General features: G+C 39.1%; 3 protein-coding genes across 4 annotated transcripts; 2 read left to right on the top strand and 1 right to left on the bottom strand.

Moving 5' to 3' along the window:
* Positions 1-4,525: 4,525 nt before the first annotated feature.
* On the bottom strand, positions 4,526-14,024 carry LOC115748561 (golgin candidate 3). Of its 2 annotated transcripts, none has more exons than XM_030685075.2 (15): positions 13,627-14,024; positions 12,534-12,632; positions 11,765-11,884; positions 10,749-10,913; positions 10,450-10,588; positions 10,296-10,360; positions 9,540-9,707; positions 9,345-9,428; positions 9,079-9,225; positions 7,565-7,861; positions 7,395-7,460; positions 6,763-6,965; positions 6,175-6,229; positions 5,728-5,913; positions 4,526-5,032 (listed from the first exon to the last, which is right to left on the bottom strand). In XM_030685075.2, exons 1-15 carry the CDS (start codon positions 13,840-13,842, stop codon positions 4,691-4,693), a joined length of 2,352 nt encoding a protein of 783 aa, XP_030540935.1. In that variant the 5' UTR covers positions 13,843-14,024; the 3' UTR covers positions 4,526-4,690. The 2 variants fall into 2 exon arrangements, 1 of the variants encoding a protein (XP_030540935.1); XR_004016237.2 differs by having other exon boundaries at positions 4,974-5,032; positions 5,728-5,876.
* A 2,189-nt stretch (positions 14,025-16,213) lies between these two features.
* LOC125316566 (proline iminopeptidase-like) lies at positions 16,214-18,113 on the top strand. Its single transcript, XM_048285225.1, has 3 exons — positions 16,214-16,448; positions 17,554-17,688; positions 17,788-18,113. Exons 1-3 carry the CDS (start codon positions 16,272-16,274, stop codon positions 17,989-17,991), a joined length of 516 nt encoding a protein of 171 aa, XP_048141182.1. The 5' UTR covers positions 16,214-16,271; the 3' UTR covers positions 17,992-18,113.
* Positions 18,046-19,215, top strand: LOC115748592 (proline iminopeptidase-like). Its single transcript, XM_048285478.1, has 6 exons — positions 18,046-18,081; positions 18,175-18,411; positions 18,492-18,610; positions 18,649-18,721; positions 18,808-18,876; positions 19,036-19,215. Exons 1-6 carry the CDS (start codon positions 18,046-18,048, stop codon positions 19,213-19,215), a joined length of 714 nt encoding a protein of 237 aa, XP_048141435.1.
* Positions 19,216-20,966: the final 1,751 nt, after the last annotated feature.

Genomic DNA, 20,966 nt, shown 5'->3' with positions numbered 1-20,966 from the left:
ACAGATCCTTTCAAATCCCATGTGCCATTCTTATCCAGAGACTGACGGGTATCGTGCAAGTTTCTGTTTTTAGGAGCTCGTGATTTTTTTGTGAGGTTCATATGAGTTTCGCGAATTTAAGGAGGAGGGCTGTGTTTTTTTCTTTTCTTTTTTTTACAGCGAAGAAGCACGCGGTTTGTTGCGAGGTGAGCGCTGGGAAGCCAGTCCTCTTCCCCCACCCCCAAAAATATCTTGGCCTCGAAAATAATTAAAAAATTGCCGATAGATCCCTGACAGTGACGGCGACCCCCCGTGAATTGACGACGACCGAGGAACGAGACGTGCGCCAGGTCCTCTTCCCTCGGATGCATCGTGTCGACAACGGGCGGAATCCGCCTTTGGAAAATCGCTGGAAGTCCGCGGAAATTAAAAGTTCCGGAATGCCGCCTCACCGACCGAAACCCCCCCGAGGAAAATTTATTCGCCTTAAAAATTAAACATGAATTCCTGTCGATGACGATGAAATTAATATTCCCTCGTCGGATAATTATTGGAAAAAAGTGTCGAAAAAAAAAAGTCACATAATGTTCGAGTCGGCGCCAATCGTGCCATGTGGGACGATCGGCGTCCGCGTCCGCGAATTTCGGCTGAAATTGATCGGAAATTGACATGAATGCAAAAAAGGTTTAGAACCGAATTGGCATCGATGTAATATATTTAGCATTTTTTCGATAATTATTCTAAACAACACAGGCAACCAATTTTAGGAAAAATACTTTTCAAATTTGCTCTCTCTCCTATTTTTTTTTTTGGCGAAGTAGGCGGAGGTTAATGAATAAACTAAGTTGCTACTTGCTTTGGAACCAGATTTGATTAAGCTTAGCGTGTGGCCGCGGCTTCCCCAATGAGAGCAAGTTTGTATTTATGATTTAACTATGTTGTTGTTAATTGTTATTAATGGGATTATGTTAACTTAAAAAAGGTTACTTCAAATGGTGAGTACGTCGTCGTACTTTCGTGGTGGGGGAAAGAAATGGATAAGCGGTATTAAATGTAGCGCACAATTTAGGTCGCACGCAACGCAATGGTAGAAGGTACGGAAGTTACTATAACCTAGCCCCACGGTATGATTTTTTTTTTATTTTTTATTTTTTGCCGAAACTTCAGGCTCCTTTTATTTCGTGGAAAGTAAGTGAATTGAAACAAATTGTGCTGAAAAATGATCGCTTATATAGCTTATGAATATGAATGAATGAAAAATATTTTCATCGTGTATGCAAATGTTTAGACACGAATTGTTATCGATAATGTTTTGACGAGCTTTTAAAATCAATATATATTTGTTACCGCTCTTTTTTTTTTTTAAGTCTGTTGGAAGCACAACTATAAGTATCACGAGAAATTTACATTATTACCCGAGTTGAAATGAAGATCGCCAAATTGTATGCGTGAATAGAGTTTTAGATTTGACTATCCGATTACATTTGAGACAAATGTCGCATTTTGACGGTATTCTTTCGATATCATTGCTATTTTATCGGTTAAGTTTTAAACTTCTCGTCTTTTGGTTTCCTAAGCATGACTCATCGTATTCATGATGATCGCTATCTATTTAACAGCATGATTTTCTTTTCTATGGTAAAAGAGTTTTTCGATCTTATTTTAAGCGACACTAATCACACAAATTAGTACGTACTTAAAAAAAGGTTACTTGAATCATAAAAATCGATATTACTTAATCGTCGTCGTTGAAAAAAGACGTGCTTAAGTTCAAGAGAGCAATAAAAAGTTTAAAATTAAGAAGCCAATTTTAAATAAATTACTAAGTGAAATAAAAAAAAGGTTAGGTAATTAGCGTGACCGTAAAAGAGAAGGAAAAAAAAAAATAAACGGTGGGCTTAAGGGAGTGACACGTGTCCTCCCCGCCTTTAGTATATTACGCACATCTTCGTCAAAACCTTTCTTTTATACATCTTTCATCAATTGATTTGATTTGATACAATAACTACATTGCTTAAACTCGAATTAAGTATGTAAAACTTGATAGCTAAGCTGAAAGTCTCTGTCTTTTTCAAAAAGTTGTTCTTTCAGTGACATAATTCAATTCCATATCACCATTAGATTTGTATCCCGTAGGTCCACGCAAATTCAATCCGAACATAAGTAAGATTAACTTTGCACATACAGATTGGACATTGAATTTCGATCTATGTTTTCCACTTGGCGTGTAGGGCGAGCTCGCCGTTGACCTCACCCAACCATGACGAGGTGTGGCCTCGCCCTCGCTGGTTGTGGCGGAAGATAAGAAAACAAAAAGGAAAAGGAAGAAACGAAAAAAAAAAAAAAAAAAAATACTTAAAATTGTCCATCTCAACACCGAAGTCCACATCGGAGCGGGTTAGTGTTCACGTCGAGACCGGCCGATCAAAGTTAGCCGGACGAAAGGATCGAATTGGCATAAATGCAAAAGGTTTATGACTTTTTTTGATAATTTTATCTTTGTATAGGAAACACATGAAAAATCACCATACATACATGTGTATACCAGTTCTCCAAGAAAAGTAGTATTTTGGAAAAGAATGAACAAATTAAAAAATGAGGGAAAAAAAGAAGAAGAAGAGAAAGAACGAAAAAAATAAATAAAAAAGATAAACACGCATTGATGAACCAAAAAATATAGAAATAGAAGAGAAAAAAAAAAGAGTAAAAAAAAAGGAGAAAATGTATGGGGTAGAAAATAAAAATGTTTAAGTGAGACTTTAGTCTAGAAGGAGGAGAAAAGTGCGCGAGTGGTTGAGAGCGGAACGAAACTCCCACTCAACCGATAACTCTTGTGCCAAAAACGGCCTCCCGTTCTCATCCCAAATAATATCTTGGGTTGATTTTTTTTTATTAAAAAAAAATTGGAATCCAAAATTAAAAAAAAAAAAAAAGTGGTTGGACCATGTGGCTCAGCTGTGCTTCCTCGTGATAAAAAAATGATAAAAAAATTATCACGTAGTACTATGTTATGTCTACATTAGTGATTCCTAGTCCCTACTTTTGTAACAAATTTGATGATTTCGAAGTTTCTAATCCGTGTCTTTTCGTATTAAGCTAAGACGGTGCCGGTCTAAAGAAATCGTAGGTAGAACCAAAGAAGGTGACAGTTTCGTGTTCCTAAATCGAAACTTTCCCACAAGCTAACCTTAACTTCCAGTTTTGATGATTTCTCTGTTCGGTACGAGAATGTCGCACGCTCTCGCACAACCAACGTGCATTGTTTTTTCACGGGAAGAATCGTAAATGGCTGGTCCTTCGAAGCTCCCGACCTTCAATTGGCCAAGCCCCCCTTTCGCCGCCTGTCCGGGTGGTCCCTCGGGGTTTAGCCTCTCGACAAACCGCTCATTTACACAGCTCCCTCATCGTCGAATGAAAAACATCTCGCGGGATCTTACAGGATTCCCTAGAAATTCTCCCGACTAGATGTATTTTATCTGCATATACATCGCTTTGTTTTTCCTGGCTATCTGTCACTTGCTTTATTAAAAAACGAAAGAGTAACAAGTCAGGGAGTGATGATTACTACTAGCTTTAAACGACTAATTACCCGTTTAGCAATGCCCGTTGTCCGGTTCCACACTCGGACTTCGTGTTCCTCGCTCGACACCTTTAAAGGAGTTTGTCGTGGTACACATTCTTGGAACGAGACAGCTGAGGAAAGTCTAGGTGTTATCTTCCAGAGTGTCTTGTCTCCACCCAAGCAGTAACGGAACACCATTAGCGACCAAACAAACATGATGCGACTATTCTATTCCGGGAATATAATCGCATTCCAGTTTGATATTTACAGGCACCAATCAAGGGGAACTTCCTCTCTCTCTCGGAATAGGATTCCTATTCCAGTTCCACAACGTCCTTAAACCGTTCGAATGATTTTCTGCCTGAAGAGAGCTTCGTGGAGGGCTTTGATGTCTTTAACGTGCCTCGCTTTCTCGCCGTTGATGTTATCAGGAAGCAATTGTCTGCGGAATTCTAGCAAAAAAAGAAGAAACAAGAAGAATATCAGTCTCCGCCCTTGTCACTGTTCTTCCGTTTCCATTTGGCCGTCTCAGGATGGACAAGGAAATTGTACGCCGCTGCGATTGATATCTAGCTCTTGCTATTTCGCCAGATTCATTTGTCGAGTTTATCGAAAGAGTCTTACCACGTAGAATTGAAATTTGGTGACATGAGCTATGCTGGACGTGCTAATCAAGACTGAATCACTAGTTCGAGATATAACATAACTATGTGTCTCCGTACACTTTGAAGCATGTTTCTTAACCACCGAATTGTGTCCGCTTTGATCATCGTAGTGCTTCGACCAGACACATCACGCCTCCATACTTTGCCGAGCCTTAAATCGCCGGGAGTACTTTCGAGATAAGATCTCCGGCGGAAATGAATCCGCTGCCTGCTGCATCGGGGAGCCGCTCGCAAGCCCAAGAAGATTCTTATAGCCGGGATGCTTTGGTTCCAAGCATCAACTAAGTTCATGATGTTCCTAGCTTTTGGAGTTTGCAACGGTAAATAAGCACTGTTGTGCATTCTATTATTCACATTGATGTCACAAAAATTTGGGCGAGCAATCTTGTATTCCAACGAATCGCAACAGGGCAGTATGACAAAAGTAGCACAGATGACACAGTAGAATTTCCTATACTTGGCTAATTACATGATGCGGCATTAATTATCTGGGAAAAGGTCTAGAAGTCCATGATGTACTATCCGAGTTGTACAGAGGAACTGTGGAGAACTCAGCAGACCCGTAGCGTTCGGCTGGTCGCGTATCCCCCTGAAATGGCAGGGGATCGGAACCTTGGCCCATGGATGGGCTAAATCTTGAGAAACTGGGTGGGACTCCAGCTGCTGCAGATGTTCCGCTATCTGATAAAGGTGGAGCAGTGTCCAACGTGCTTGGACTTTTTCCACTTGTATCAACTGCAGATTCGGCGGTTGATCCGTCGCGATCCCTTCTCTCCCTTTCATTGGTCTCTTTGAGAAGAAAATCAACCCAAAGATCGGCAATGGACTGAAAAGGAATGCCGGAAATAGCATTAGATTGATAAGTTACCTACTTAAAATGGCTTTGTGAAGAAAAATGACATGAATAAATCCACACCCTTCGGTGGGAAAGAAGACTTTGTGCGCATTTTTGGGCGCCCAGACAATTCAGGAATGAGGCTCGAGCTATCTAGGACTCAAGAACTAAAGGACTGATAGATGACGCCAGAAATTTATCAGTAAAGCATTGATGGAAACTAAATCGGCCTGGCAATTCAGGCGGCAAGGAAGATTGCGAGAAGCAAGATGGAACCCAACTCATTAGGTGGAAAAACTCGTTTTGAAAAGGGAACAAATGCAAGTTTCAGATGCGAATGTGGCAAGCAAATTTCGTACATGCAAAGAAGAAAGAGTGCTTTTAGATCAGAACCAGATCTGCTACTTCGACTGGCTGAACTGAACACCAAAACAGTGCCCAAGCTTGACCATGCTCAACTAGTTAGCCGATCTGGTCAATGAAGTACTAACTCTTAATCAGTTTTGGGATGACGAGTAGTTAAAATTACTCCCCATGCTTATCAACGGGGTTTGTTTTGGCCATAAATACATACAATCTCTCCTCCTCAACAGTAAAAAGTTTTTTTACTGGAAGTTCTACACAGAGAGAAAGAGAGGCTTTAATTTGCCCAGAATAATTTTAAGTCTAAAAAATGAAATACTAACCTGGTTGTCAGATGCCACATTAGCATGTGCTTCAACTGAACTTCCTCCCAAGATACCACCTACAAGACGGCCAGGAATACCCAGGACACCCCGAACAACACCTTTACCGGCACCTTGTTGTGCAACACCAATCCTCTGTTTGTCTTCATCTGAAAATCCAAGCATGCGTACCATAAGATCCAGAACCTGAAAATCTCCAGAGAAGGTGACAAAAATAAATCAATCAAAAAGGTACCAACTGACAAATCATATGTATGATGCAGCAACTCCATGCAGCAGGATGGAGCTAGCAATACCCACATTTCAAATTTTCTGGACTTAGTCCACTCTATTAGGGACCATTGCTATCAGCATACTACAAGTCCCAGATACTTATTAACCTGACCTTGCTCAAGGTAATGCATATGAAATGCAAAATCATGGAGCATGTGTAAAGGAGTCTCTTACCTCTTTGCTGTGATTTCTCTGGAAATAAGTCACAAGCAATTTGACGACAATACGCCTGTAGATGCCACCCACATCATTAGAAACAGCAGATGACAACAACTAAGTACCATTCAAAGTTCAAAGAAATAACAAGTCATCAAATATTTTGCTATCATCAAGCAAAGGATTTCAATGCAGATTTTTCATAGAACACCAACATCAAATTATTTATCTGGCCTAGAGACCAATCCACACCAGGCCATCTGCTTTGGCAATTGGGTTTAAGAGCACTGGAATATTGACACATTAATGAAGGCATGCGTGATTCTTCTTTGCTAGCAGAAATATTGAACTTAAAGACAAACAACCATCAAATGCATAAAGAGTAAAGTCTCAATAAGCCTCTCCAGAATTGTCTCTACATGTATCTCCATTTCCATAAGAATAGCAATATTAGAAACATTGGAAAGAGCCATCCACTATAAAGCAGGATTAACACGTGTTAGCCAGCAGTTAAACAAAGAAATGTCCCATTCAGCAGCAGATACTTAAAATGAGTGAACTATCAGAGAAACAAAAAGTTCAACAACATAATCACAGCCAGCCAACCTGTCAACTAGATAATCTGAGTCCATGGACATTCTATTAAGTTGGGTCATGCTCTGCTCAAGTGCACGTCGCAGTTTTCCGTTATCTTCCTCAAGTTTGTTTACTCTGTTATTCCCTTCAATCAGCGCCCTTTCAACTTGAGAGAGTTTGTCCAAAATATCTTCCTTCTCCCTTCTGGACACCTCCGCCGCCTTGTGTGCATTCTGTAACAAGTGTGCTAATCAGTATACTCATTTAAGCAAATAAGAAACTAATGGAGTACAAACACAAACCCTGTACCAGACAACGAGCAAACATTTCAAAATTATTTTGGGAGATGTACGAGGGCCCGTTTAACTTGCACGGTAAGAAAGGACACTTGTCAACCGAGGTCAACATTTACTTTACTTGAGAACATTAATTTTCACGAAATTAATTGATTTATTTTCAACATCTGCAGGGACATGGAAATAAGAACATCATGCAGGGAAGGGACTTCCGTACTTTTGGAGGCTTTCAAACATGCAGTCTTTATAACAAGTAACAAGTGCATCAAACTGTGACTGTTGTAATGAGAAAGGCTGAGCAAATACAGGAAAATGGAAGTTTGCCCGTAAGATCAACTTTAATGATGAAAGGGAGAGGGAAATTACATTCAAAAGCTCTGCGAATCTTGCACATTCTTCTCTAGCCAAAGCCAGATCTCTTGCTAAATGTTCCTATGTAGAAAAAATGAATAGAAAACAGCCATATGATGGATAAGAACTCTTTTTCAGAAGCACAAAAACCTGATCTTTTCATGATGTTGCCGCATTTCATTTACCTTTGCTTCAATTTCCGCATAATACTGACCGAGGGCAGTCTGAAGATTCAGCAGCTCCATGTTCTTGCCATCTAGAATGCTCATATAAGTTGCAATTTTTTTGTTCAGGTCTTCAATGATCTCCTTCTGCTTTTGACTTTCATTGCTACTATTCATCCGTAACTCATCCTGATTTGCTATTGCTTGGTTGAGAGCTTTCTCAAGGCGCATAATCTGAGTTTTCTGAGTTGCAATGGTTTCTCGCAATTCTTCAATTACTTTTCTGTCCTCATCCATCTTTTCTGATTCTTCAGATTCCTATATGAATTGCAGCAAGAAAAATCATCTCAATCGAGTGCAGAAATCGCAAATTATATTCACTTATAATGTAACAAGCCATATTCAATAAGTCTAGCAGAAGCAACAACGAGATGTGTCATAGAGCAGATTAAGCACTCCCATCCGTGCATACAGGTTACTGAAATGCTTGTGGTCATGATGAAATAAACCTTAGCCAAAATTAAACGAAAAAGGAAAGAAAAGGAATCTCTGTGCACAAAAATAGCACAAACACAGATATGAACATGGAACTCTGAGTCATGTTTAAAAAAACTGATTACAGTAACTTACTCACACTGGTGGAGAAAGTGTCGTAAAGTTCAGACAATGATTGATTGCACATTTTTGCAACATTTACAACAATCGGAGAGAACCGCAGATAAATATCTTGACAATGATGAACCATCCCAAAATGCTAATTTAAGCAAAAGAAAAAAAAGAAAAAGAAAAAGCCAAATATAGAAAAATTGGAAAACCGAGGCAATGAATCTTAGATATTACAAGATACCCTTCATAATTTGAAAATATTGGTTGCTCAAAGTTAAAGAAGCTCAATTGAGAAGAAATTACCATATGGTTAAAGGGCCTCTTTTGAGGGCATAGTGAAGGCCTAAGAAAAAACAATCATAAATTCTAATGACAGAACCTCAAATTTATGAATCTTGAAAAGGACACAACACTTGATTTAAAATAATGAAGTAGATGCACGTATGTGATCAATCAATTATTTACAGGGGAAAAGAGGGGTAGTTTCTATTGTCATTGTAGTGAGAAGATCATTAGGCTATGATAAGAATGTGTAGAACATATAATTGGAGAGAAAATGCATAAACCCAATATCATAAGTTGAAAATTAAAACATTATGCACAACACAACCGGAACCTCTATTTTATTTTCCTTCTCTTTTTCTCCTCATATTCGTGTTAGCATTGAGGCGAACCATCAATAACCGAACAAAGTACAGTAAGGCCTAGTACTTTCAGCTCATTATTTGTAAGACATTTCTCACAAATAATCAAACGTCTAAAATGAAAAAAGCATATGGGGCCGCCAGCATATTCCGTAATTAGCAGACAAATTATCCACATGTCAAAACTAATTTAGCATTAATTACTAATTGACCACCATTGTCCCAACATCTGATTAAATGACGATTTATTCTGCCGAAAGTAAATCAAAAGCATGAATATGCAACCTTATCCAACAAGTGCTGTTTAAGCCGGCTCAATTCTCGCAATGCTTTGTCCCTCTCTTTCCGGGTTTCCTTCAAATCATTCTCCAATTTTTGCAGGGATTGCTTTAATTCGTCTCTTTCACTAGAACTTCCGAAGGGAACTACATCCTGTACAAGTATCTTTAATTAGAAAAAGTAGCACAGAAAGGTTATAAGAAGTAAAGTGTATCATAATGTCATCATTACTGGTGCTGCCGGACTTTATAATATTCCTCAAAAAAGATCACCTCACTCACACTACTTTGGGTCCCTTTGATAGTTGGAGAGTTCCTGGTTGTCCTCAAAGCAACCTCAAGTTCACTTTTCTCCACCTACAAAAATCATTTACCACACAGTTAAACAGTGGAGAAATAACCAAAGACATAGTTGAAATGTGAAAACTAGGGGGAAAAACATTATGGACACTGATGGCAGATCACAACCTTGAGGTTGTTATTTTCATTCTCCAGGGATGCAATGACTCTTTTTAGTCTGTCGAAAGTCCCATCAACATCTTTGTTATCATGCCTGTCCAACCCGTTTTGTAATCTTTTTATTTCCGATAACTTCTTATTCAATTCATTGCGCACTTGATTCATCTCCACTAAAATCTGCAATACAGGATGATGCCACCCGAGAAAAAAATAGAAAACAAAAGTTGTCAGAGTTAGCATCACTAAGTCCCGAAGAGAACATAACAGGTACCATTGATAATTACTTTGATATCAGTGTTGAGTTGAGCTGTAATAAAAAGAGAAGATATTTTGGCCAGAGAAGTAGCTGCAAAATATTTTTGGTCATTGAATTCTGGGCTTCTTTGTTTCAAAATCATTGTACTTTACAGATCTTCATTTTGTTAGATTATTGTACTTCTGAAATGGCTTCGATGGGGTCAATTCACCAGGAACCCATGAACAATAGAGTCGAAACTTCACATGATGCAGCCCCCGTGGCTGTTGGCACATGGAAAAAAGTGTCACATCACTCTAGGTAAGTGCAAGGCCAGCTTCCCTTAGTTTTTCAGGGATGTTTGAAGAAAGACCTAGACATCATTCTAGAAGTACAATAACCTATCCAGACATTTTGAAAAGTGATTATGTGAACAAACTAAATATGTAAGGTAATGCTTACAAACAAAGAATGGTGATGCATAACCATAAGGCCAACTAGGAAATCAAAACAAAACCTAAAGCACTTACTTTGTCCTTCTCATCCTTCAGTGACTGAAGTTGGGTCTGAAATGCTTCATTTAACTTCCGTTCCTCTGAAAATGAAAACAATATATGAGGAGCCCAAAAAAATCACATGCACTCTAATTCACAAAGCATAATAATCGCTAGAGTTGAAATAAACCTTGCAATTCAATGTCTACAGTTGCTAATCTTTTGCGTTCCTTCTCCAGTTCCGTCCTGAGTTCTCCAATTTGTAATTGGTGAGTACCTTGAAGTGCTGCAAGGGACCGGTTTTTTTCTTCTAACAAATCTGCAAGCTCCTAAAGGGCATTCATAGATCTTTGTCAAGCTTATCCATTTAAGACCATAATTGAGTGACAAGATGTACACTAATTAAGCAAAATATTCTACCTCAGCCGTGCATTATGTGACACACAAGCATCCACACAACAAAGAAGAATGACCACAAAGTGCCATTACCTTTTCTTTAGCCCAAAAATTGTCATGTTCTCCAGCATGCCTAGATCCGTTGCCAGTAATGTCCAGTCTCGACACAATACCATTCTGTCCTTGATTTACACCGGAACGTGTTTTCAATTGCGTCGCAAATTTGTGTTGCCGGTTTGGTGATTGGTCATGAGCCTCCTAAACATTGCGAAGAATATTCAGCCTCATTGCCATCTTAAGATGATATTCTTCCGGCAAAACATTCCAGAATTTCTATAGATGTATAAAACATCTATGCCAAACAATAATATAGCAGAATAATACCAAATCGTTGGTCAGGACAAGATAACAAGGAAGCCAACTAGTTTAGCTTTTATTAGTCCAACAGTCATTTCTGGTACTGTCCCATTTTCAAAATGGTACAAATGTCATCTCATAAATGTGCTCTCTATATGATTTTCCTCATAGCACAGGATGATAAAATACTAACATTACCAAGGTTGTGCTTCCGCATCTTTTACAGTTCAGGGAGCTAGAAATAAAGCAGGACCAGTCTTCAGGCTACTGGAAAGCATGTGATATTATAAATAGATGCCATGGCACAATCAGGCAAGTAATGAAAAATATCTGGCAAATCCATGAGTTCTCTTTTCTCGTGTCACTGTTTCATATCTCTAAAAATTGTTAGTGACCAAAAGCTGTTATTTTGCCCGAACAGGCTATTGAGTCATTCTGATCAGCATCTGCTGATCCAAGATTAGAACACGTCTATAAACCTGAGCAAGTGCATAAAGTATCGATACAGCTAGGATTTCTGATGTAATAGAATAATGTGACATGAGGGGTCTGATATTGAACAAAGAACAGCACTTCAAAGTGACCACTTGCGCCGGTTAAAAGCAATGCAAACAAGTAGTAGAAAAGTCAAAATGACTGTACCAACTATTCTCGACAACATTCAAGAAAATGATACATTGTTAAATGAAAGCAGAAAACATTTCTGACAAAAATACGTCCTTTTCAATGCCAACCTACGTTCAGTGACCTACCTTGATAGCATTTGTACCATTTATAGATGCTCTCATACTTTCGTTTCTACCACCATTGACGGTCGCATCCAGATTCTGCTTCAAAACTCCATTTTCTTTGTTCAGCCTAGAAATATGATCCTGCCCGAGGAGAAGAAAGCCGTAAATGAGTGAGAGTTGAAACTTGGAGAAAATAACAAATAACAAATAAGACAGCAAATCCATCACAACCGACAACGAGTCATGACAAGTAGCTCGATCATAGAATGTTTGTTGCACATATGCACCACTGGTGATATAATTTTTAAGTAGGATAAACAAAGATCGCACCGAAATGAAGATATTTTGAAAACTAATTAGTATTGAATATTTTAAAGCAAGATCAAAGGGCAAAAACATTATAAAAGTGCATCAAGAGAAGATGCAGTAAAGTAATTTTTTAGGAATGGACTAGGATCAATCTCAAGCTCCTTAACTACTAGGTTCGCTGGGGAGAAAGAAAATGCAATTGAACAACTGCCAGGGACTATAAAATCTTTATGAGGGATCAATCACATCTGTATGTTTCAGGATATCAGCTACACAAAAGTAAGGGTCCAAGCTACTAAAGAAGACAATAAAATGCATCCGGAGTAAATATCTACCGGTGCGAAGAACGAAACCACCCCCGACGTGAAGCCATTATGCCAAATTGATAGTTTTTGAAAACTTTAGAGTATCAATTCCAACAATGCGCATCGCGTGCATCAATTATCAACTAATAAGAGCAGCACATCATCCATCAGTTTACCTCTTTCTCCTTTAGCAAAGCTGCATAATTTACTGATAGGGCCTTGATTTCTGCTTCTGATTCTTGTAGCCTCTTGATTTCTGCTTTGTATTGCTCAATCTACCAAATAAGAATGACAATTGTGATTGGACTAAGCAATCGTCACAACTGAAATTACCGGAAAGGAAAAAGTAAAGAAAGTTCAACAGAAAGACCATGCTTAAGATGTATATTCTGAGCATCTGTTTCTCAGTGTATTCTGTTTCGCTCTGCTTGCGTCCAAAGGCATCAGTTTGAGAAGCAGAAAAAGTTGTGCATATTGACATAGTACAGTGAAAATCATGTAATCAAGGGGAAATATCACTTTTAAGGGGAGGAGAAGGATTCAACAGCACACATCCTGACACTCTAGACGTGTAGAGTTGCAGAGTGCCTAAGTCGGGATGCCTTCCAGTACATACAACATTCTGTGGCACCGAAAGTTGAGTGCTATCTATAAGACTTTACCGCAAGGAACCATTTTAGACCACATGATAATAGCCAAACTGAGTAGTAGTTAAATTTACTAATGTCTTGCCTCCACTTATTTGAGCTTAATGCTTAATGATGAAGTAATTTATTAAGGCTTCAAATGCTTAATGATGAAGCAATTTATTCAAGCTTAAAAAATGGAGTTCTTCATGCCTTACCTCTAATCTAAGTGGGAAAAGCCCCAATTTCGAGCAAACGGAACTCCTTTTGATTGTGCATTTGTAAGACAAGCTCAAAGTTTTGCAGTATAGACGATTTTAATTTAGATTTAAATTTCTCAGAAACTTAAGAACGCATGGCTACCAATAAAAGGGTAAGCGTCTTCAAAGTCGGCAAAGAGATTCCAATGGCGCATCTCATCAATAGAGCAACCATATTAGCTGCCACAAGTTAATCGAACCTTGCCTAGACTAAAAATTTTCCCAGAACACATTTCACGGTGCTCAAATCGCAGTCCGGGAGCCAGGCTCATTTATTCAACCACAATCGAACACAACAGAAGAGACGCAATGAGCTGAAGCAACAGCTCCGCAATCAAACTCCTAGCAGATCTCATCAACAGTCAGCTTTATCGAAAGCCCACCTCCAAATCATGAGCGGAGTCGAATCCATTGGCCACGGGAGACCGCGAGAGGGACGGCGAATGCGCGAAACTGTGAGAGTTTCTCCGATCAGAGACGGAGGAATCGTCCCCGTTGCTCCGGCCGTAGATCTCGAGCTGCTCGTCGTCGTCGTCGTCGTGCACGGCGAGAGCGATTTTCTCCAAACTTTCCCTCCAATTCGCGAGAGGGCTCAGCATCCTTCGGCCCCGATCAATGCGGATGCGCAAGAAAAAGCTTCGCGAAACGACGATCGAAGCCCCCCTCCACCGATCAGCACGACGGGGGTTTTCCTTCGGCGAGATTCCGCAGGGGTGAGGGTAGATCCGAAAGAGAGCGGCAGAGGAAGTAAAATCGAAAATACGTTTTAGTGGGAGATTGGAAGGAGAGATTAAAGAAGACTTCCCAACCGTTCCTGGGAAAGGAATTTCCATCAGCACGAAACATTTTGATTTATGACATAAGCAAAATCAGTACATTTTTTTATTTAAATAAAATTTGGGTTCTTGATAATGAAAATGTGAATATATTAAATATTTGTTAAACAATTAACAAAAGAAATGACCGGGCACTCTTCCTTAAATACTATTTATTATCACTTGATCCCTTGAATTTACTAAATTATAGTAGTTTCGTGCGGTAATATTCATTACTCGTGTTGAATATTTACTTTCAAATCAAAACGCTTTCGATGTTTATTTCGAAATTAGGTAACTTGGAAGAAAAAAACTTGCTTTGGAGGTGATTTTATTTGAATACCGTTTAACTTAAATTAGTCTATAACCGTCGGATCCTTACATGTTCATTAGATTTGAGCCTTCTAATATGCATGATCCGTGCGCGATTATTTTTTTTTTATATCATTAAACGCTACCATATTATATTAATGTGACGGGTTTTTACATTAAGAAATCAAAATAAGTAATGTATATTATTCTAAACAAAAATCAATTTAATAAAGAAAAATGTAAAGTAAAACTCCATAAGGAAAGGGAGGGAAAATGAAGTACATTGATTTATGATATTCTATTTCAAATATTGCTCGAATGAACTCTCTTAACAATCCCATGTCGGAGCCGAAAAGCCTCACTCGTGGCATTGTAACAATGGGCTTTTATTTGTCACTTTCATTTGTGATTCAAGGAAAACAACTTTATCTCCTTTGAAATATGAATCAAGTAATTATAATATTTTTTCAAATAATGACCTGAAGTGCTATTGTTTTTTCAAACAAGGGCACGAATTGAACTCTATTGCGAATAAGGCCATGATCTAATTATTGATACTTGTATATGTAGGTAACTCTCTTAGCATAAAACAGCTATCCTAGTTTAAAGTCACATTGATTCCCAATCCAGCACCTCTTAATCGCTGACCAAAAATTAAAAAAAAACAACGTTAGAAAATCACGGTTACAAATGTCAAGCAACTTCAACAAAGCGTACGTTCTTGCAGCAAATAACAAAGTATAAGCATTTAAACACAAGTAAATGACGATTATATTTGGCAGCAGTGCATATCTAAATCCGTTTTACCTACTTATTTAACTTGGAGATAGAAATGTCCTAAGGAGCATATCAACGAAAAGAATTTTTACAGATGGGAGGCCATAGGAAGCACTCCATTCCCATTCCCAAAATCAAGAAAGGGAAGCGAAAAGTCCATGGAAATGGAAAGGCCGAGTTTGTCTCTCAAGATTGCACGCAAGCTTTCGACACATTGAGTCAACCGATCCATCATGTTCGGACTCACAAGAAGTGAGGGAAGGAGGCGGCTCCTCGTCCGTCTCGGTTATGATTTGGCTTTTCTTGGTCAATCGGCAATGCGGTTATCGGCGGCGGCGGTAGCCGACCTGCCGGAACACTTAAGCACTTCACGAAGAAGTCACTTGTTCTCTACCTTCATGTTTTCCCTTTTGCTATTTTTGCGCTTTGTAGAGAAAAGCTGAGTGCTGAACCTTGATGTGGGAAACGTGCTCTGTTTTGTGAAAATGACTTCATTAGGCTTGAAAACCATACTGAAAAGTGAGGATAAGTAGTTTTCGGTAATTGTTGTTTCTGCTCAACAAGAGCTGGCACCAATCATTAGTGCATATCATCTGATTCCGAGTCGCCCGTTCTTCGAAACTCCGTTGGATTGTTTTCGAAATTCATCTTAATTAGACCTCAAGTTCGTATTTCGTGGGTATGTAACTGATATTTTTTTTTTTTTTGGGGCGAAATCTAACTGATTGACTTGCCAAAGTTTCTGCATAGAATAAAATGACTTGTGGTTGAAAATGGGAACAAAGTTCTCGACGCTTAGCCCCTATCGATGGCGTTTCAGCCTTCAGGTCAATAGCACGTTGGTCAAATGACTCCACCAGACCGGTTCGCCCCCTCCCCAATAAGAAGTCAACGATCCATCCCACGGTCAAAGCAACATCCCTCGCTCGTGTGCTTCACGCCCCTTCCTCGAGGCTTCTCGTTACGCGCTCCCTCTGCGCCATTGAGTACGGACGTGACAAAACAACGATAGTCCAATCCAACGGGCAAGATGAATTGAGTAATTTCCCCCCTCAACCGATGCACGTCCGATCTGCCTACGCTCTCACCTGACGGTAATTAAATTAGCTCGAAGATTCGCGTCCATGGCGAACTCCAGCGCCACCAACGGCGAGACCTCGCCGGAGCAAATCGCCGGAGAGTGGTATTCGGTGCCTGAGCTACGGCTCCGGGACCATTGCTTCGCTGTTCCCCTCGATTATTCGGCAGATCGGAACATTTCGCAGAAGATCTCCGTCTTCGCCCGCGAAGTCGTTGCGGGTAATTACGATTACGAAGTCAGTTCCTTGTGTTGAATTGCTGTAAACTTTTTTCTCGCGAATCCAAGGCTTAGATTGTTTAGAAATGGGATTTGATTCTTATTCACAAATCACGTGGTAGTTCTCGTTGCTGGAATTGATAGATCCAACTTTGATCAAAGTCTTCTCGGGCTTGGACCACACTGATGAATTTTGGTTTCTTCGTTTTAGTTTACTTGATTCAATGAGCGCATCCAGTTGAAGGTCCATTTATATTCCTCTACTGGGTTTCTTTCACCATTTCGAATCTTACTCATAAGTCGACATCTGTTGACTCTAACCAGTGTATAAAAGCCTTCTCTTGTCTTTACGTTGTGGGGGTCTCATCACTGTGATTTGTGACCGTTAAGAGCATCCTATGCATCGGCGCACTAGTGTGACGATGAGGACAACGACAACACGACACTTCTCAGAAAAAAGGGAAAAAAATAAAACAACCTCAACCACTAGGTCTGTTCGAACTGAGCGAGGCCGATGCAAATGTATGGAAGTTGCACACCCTGTAGTAATGAATACTGTTCATGCCTCCACTATGTTGGAAGCGCAGGACAGCTATTGACTGTCTCCAATATATGAGAAAGTATTCAATTTTGTGGTGGAGCCACGTTCATCGAGATATGGTGATTCCTCGTTTTCATGGGATGTTCCTAGAAAGTAATTCGAACAGAATTTGGATTGTTTAAATAGCACTTGTTTATACTATGACCTGCTGTACTGGTTTCTCAACCATGGAGTTGTCATCTCTATCTTCTTTAAAATGAGAATGGCCTATGCCAACTTTAGGGAAAAAAAATCGTTTGTCTAGAAAGCTTTCCTATTTTCTGGCAATTTCCACTTTCGCAGTTGAGTACACAATTCACATATGAAGAGAGAAGCTCCTTAGGAGAACTCCCACTGCAAATGCTTCAGTTAAGAAATTATTTTTCTCGCATCTATGGATTCGTATGAAGAGAGAAACACCCCACTAATTCAAAGCACAGTATTTTTTCCATTGTATTGATTGGTCTAAACAATCTTTAACTGTATCTGTTTGACCTGTTTCTACCATTATAATTTGTTTGCTTCACTTGTGAAAGAAGAGCAACAACTGCCATACCTGTTGTATCTACAAGGTGGACCTGGTTTTGAGTCCCCAAGACCCACTGAATCCAGCGGATGGCTACACAGAGCATGTGAAGAATTTCGTGTGATCTTGATGGATCAGGCATGATCTTGCAGGCATTACCTAGAAAATTAGTCAGTAAAATTTAGTCTCATAGTCAATACTTCCTTGCTTAATCTCATAAGTGTTGTTGAACTGCAGCGTGGGACAGACTTATCTACTCCATTGACCGTTTCATCGATCTTGCAAATAAAATCTGCAGAGAACCTGGCTAATTATTTGATACATTTTCGGGCAGATAATATTATAAACGATGCTGAGTTTATTCGAGTGCGTCTTGTTCCCGATGCTGGACCTTGGATAATTTTGGGTCAGGTATTTCAGTTTTCCATTCGACTGCTCTAGACTTTAGCGGACCAAGCATTCAGTGACAAGAATTTTGCTTTCTGAATTGCTGAAATGCGCGTGCTTACTCTCGTTCGTTACCAACAAGATGTAATCAGTTCTTCAATTTGTTTCCCTCTGTTCTATCCCCCCATACGTTTGGTGTCATGATTAGTTTTAGTGACTCTCTTCTCCTTTTTGCAGAGTTTCAGCGGTTTTTGTGCAGTAACTTATTTGAGTTTTGCTCCTCCAGGACTCAAACAAGTCCTTATAACTGGTGGAATTCCACCCATTGCAAATGGATGCACTGCAGATGCTGTATATAAAGCAAGCTCGGAGCAGGTTACTATTCAAAGTGAGAAGTACTCCAAGAGGTATCGTCAGGATGCAGAAGTTGTTCGTGAAGTTGCAAAGTACTTTGCAGAATGTGAAGGTGGTAGGGTGAGATATCAAGTAGATTGACAGAACTCTGGTGCTGTTAACGTTTGTGCTTAATTTCTCTTGTTTCTATTGAATTGCAGGTGATTCTTCCTTCTGGTGGCATCTTGACGCCTAGGGGTTTCCAAACTCTCGGTCTTTCTGGCTTAGGATTCAGTGCTAGCTTCGAGCGATCGCACTATGTAAGAGGACAGATTTTCAAGTTCTAATGACCATCCTTTCTTGTGGACTTGAACACAGGCTTGAGAGTGCTTGGGATCCTATTTTAGTACCTGAGGCATTGAAGCAAATCAGTTACTTCTTCTTGAAAACTGTAAGATCTAATGACGTGCGTCTACATGATTTGTTGGTGGGTTACAATATACATCAAACTCAACCTTAGTCAATAGATGTGTGCAGTTTGAGAATTGGTTGGGTTTTGATACAAATCCTCTTTATGCTCTTCTAAATGAGCCCATATACTGTCAGGTAAACATTTCACCCCCTTTCCATATTGATTATGATTGAAGCTTGCCAGTTTCTGCTTGCCGGTGAAGTGAAGTTAGTCATTGAATGAGGTAATTTAGCGCAATGAAGAATTGCCACAAGCATTTGATGCATTTGACTGATCGCTTCATTTATGTATAGGGTGCTTCATCAGAGCGGTCTGCTTATAGATTGATAGGTGAAGATGAAAGCAAGTTTGATGCCGTAAAGGTGGCAAAAGAAGGTCGTCCTGTTCTTTTTACAGGAGAGGTGGGAGGGACCTCTGTAATACTGCAATTAATGGGTCATGTGTGTATAAAATATATTTATAATATTTATTAGGTTCTCTTGATATCATAAAATGTACCTAATCCATTTTACATACATATTCAATTCTTTTTCCTTAAGTAGCATTCAAACTGCATTTTACTCAAGCTCTCAATTTCTTTTCTTTTCCTCTCTTTCGTAATAACTTCAAATCATTTCCATCATCTCTTAACCACTCCATTCAAATTAAGTGTTACAGATGACTTTCCTTATTCACATCCGGCATGGTCAAACAAAAGATGCTCTGTTCCTTGCTCGACGTACACTTTTGATCAGTGTTACATATTGATTTTGGGCATATTATTCCGCAATTCATACATGTGTAGGTATAGGGAATGGTTCCCATCAGATATAAATGCCTGTCATCGAAAGGTATATCTCGAGAATAATGGGAAAACTGTCCGAAAATTCCTAAGTCTATTGCATTGTGGTAAATTCAGTCTTAATGTTTTGCCAATTAATTACGTCAGGTCAATTTTGGCTGAAAATCGATTTCATGGTCAACGGCAGTCCTACATGGCACTGCTGGGTGCTGACGTGGATATTTTAAAATATCATTGTAATGTTTTTTTTCTCTCTTTCCTTAGGTAGCATTCAAACTGCATTTTAACCCTCATCTAGATATTAAATTGGCCAAAAGAATAGGATTAACATGTAAATTGAAAAAAGCGAAAAAGTTACACTCTGTATAAACTGAACCTAGAACAGGAAAAGATTATGCCTCTCGATAATCAGCTCGTGATTTTGATCAGTATGTCCAAGTTATGTTTTCTTTAATCGGGCTTTGGTAATTATCTTTGATTGCTACGACAAATCATCGCCTTTTGTTCGCATCAACTAAACCTAGAACAGGTAGGCAAACATTTCTTGGTTAAGTGCAGAGAATCCTGAACTTTGTGACCGTCATAATATCCCAAGCCTCTAATTTAGCCAGTTTCACCAATGAAATTTGCATCAAAAGATGTCATCCCACTTTTTTAATAATGCATTGGCCAAAGAAAAAAGTCTTCATTATCCGTAATATTACGTAGACCTCCAAGACACTAAGGTTACTTTTGGTCATCCATATTTTTAGTCAGATAGAACTGAATAGGATAGGATAAGATATCCAAGGATTTTGTCATTACATATCTACTATTTGGTAAATTACAGATTTAAAGTCAGATAAATAAAGGCAAGATGTGGCCGAGATCGATTCTATTTTGTTGAAACATGGATGCTTTAGAAACTATTCAATAATGAGTTTTGACAAGTGAGTTATTATTGAGCAGATGTTTGTATTACCTAAATTCGAGCACAACATCGACGGAATAGAACTAGTAGAATTGCTGGACTTGATTTGGAGTCCAATCTTTTGAGAATCTCCATTGACCTTGCTCATTGTCTTGTCAAGTGAGTAGACAAGTGATGAACAATCTAATTATTCGACATTTTTTTCACAAATTGAAGATGCACTCATATAGGTTATCCAAAAGGTTAAAGAATGAGGATCAACATCGAGTTTTTCATAGCATGTCGAGACCACTTTCGAATGTTGAAAATTTTAAAGCGGTAAAAGAATGAGAGACGTGATATCATATCATGCTAAACAAACAATTAAATAACAAGGTTGTGGAAAAATCAGGTTCTTCCCGTGTTTATTCTTTTGAGAAATTCTATCATGATCTATTTCACCCCCTCTTTTAGGATTTTTTTATTTCGAGTTATATCCCTTTTATCATTTCCTAGATAGGTACTAAACAAAGGACAAGATACATCCTATCATG

The sequence above is a fragment of the Rhodamnia argentea genome, chromosome 9 (assembly GCF_020921035.1).
Source record: "Rhodamnia argentea isolate NSW1041297 chromosome 9, ASM2092103v1, whole genome shotgun sequence".
Classification (NCBI taxonomy): Eukaryota; Viridiplantae; Streptophyta; class Magnoliopsida; order Myrtales; family Myrtaceae; genus Rhodamnia; species Rhodamnia argentea.
Note: the sequence above shows the minus strand (reverse complement) of the source record. Positions and strands in the feature narration are given on the sequence as shown.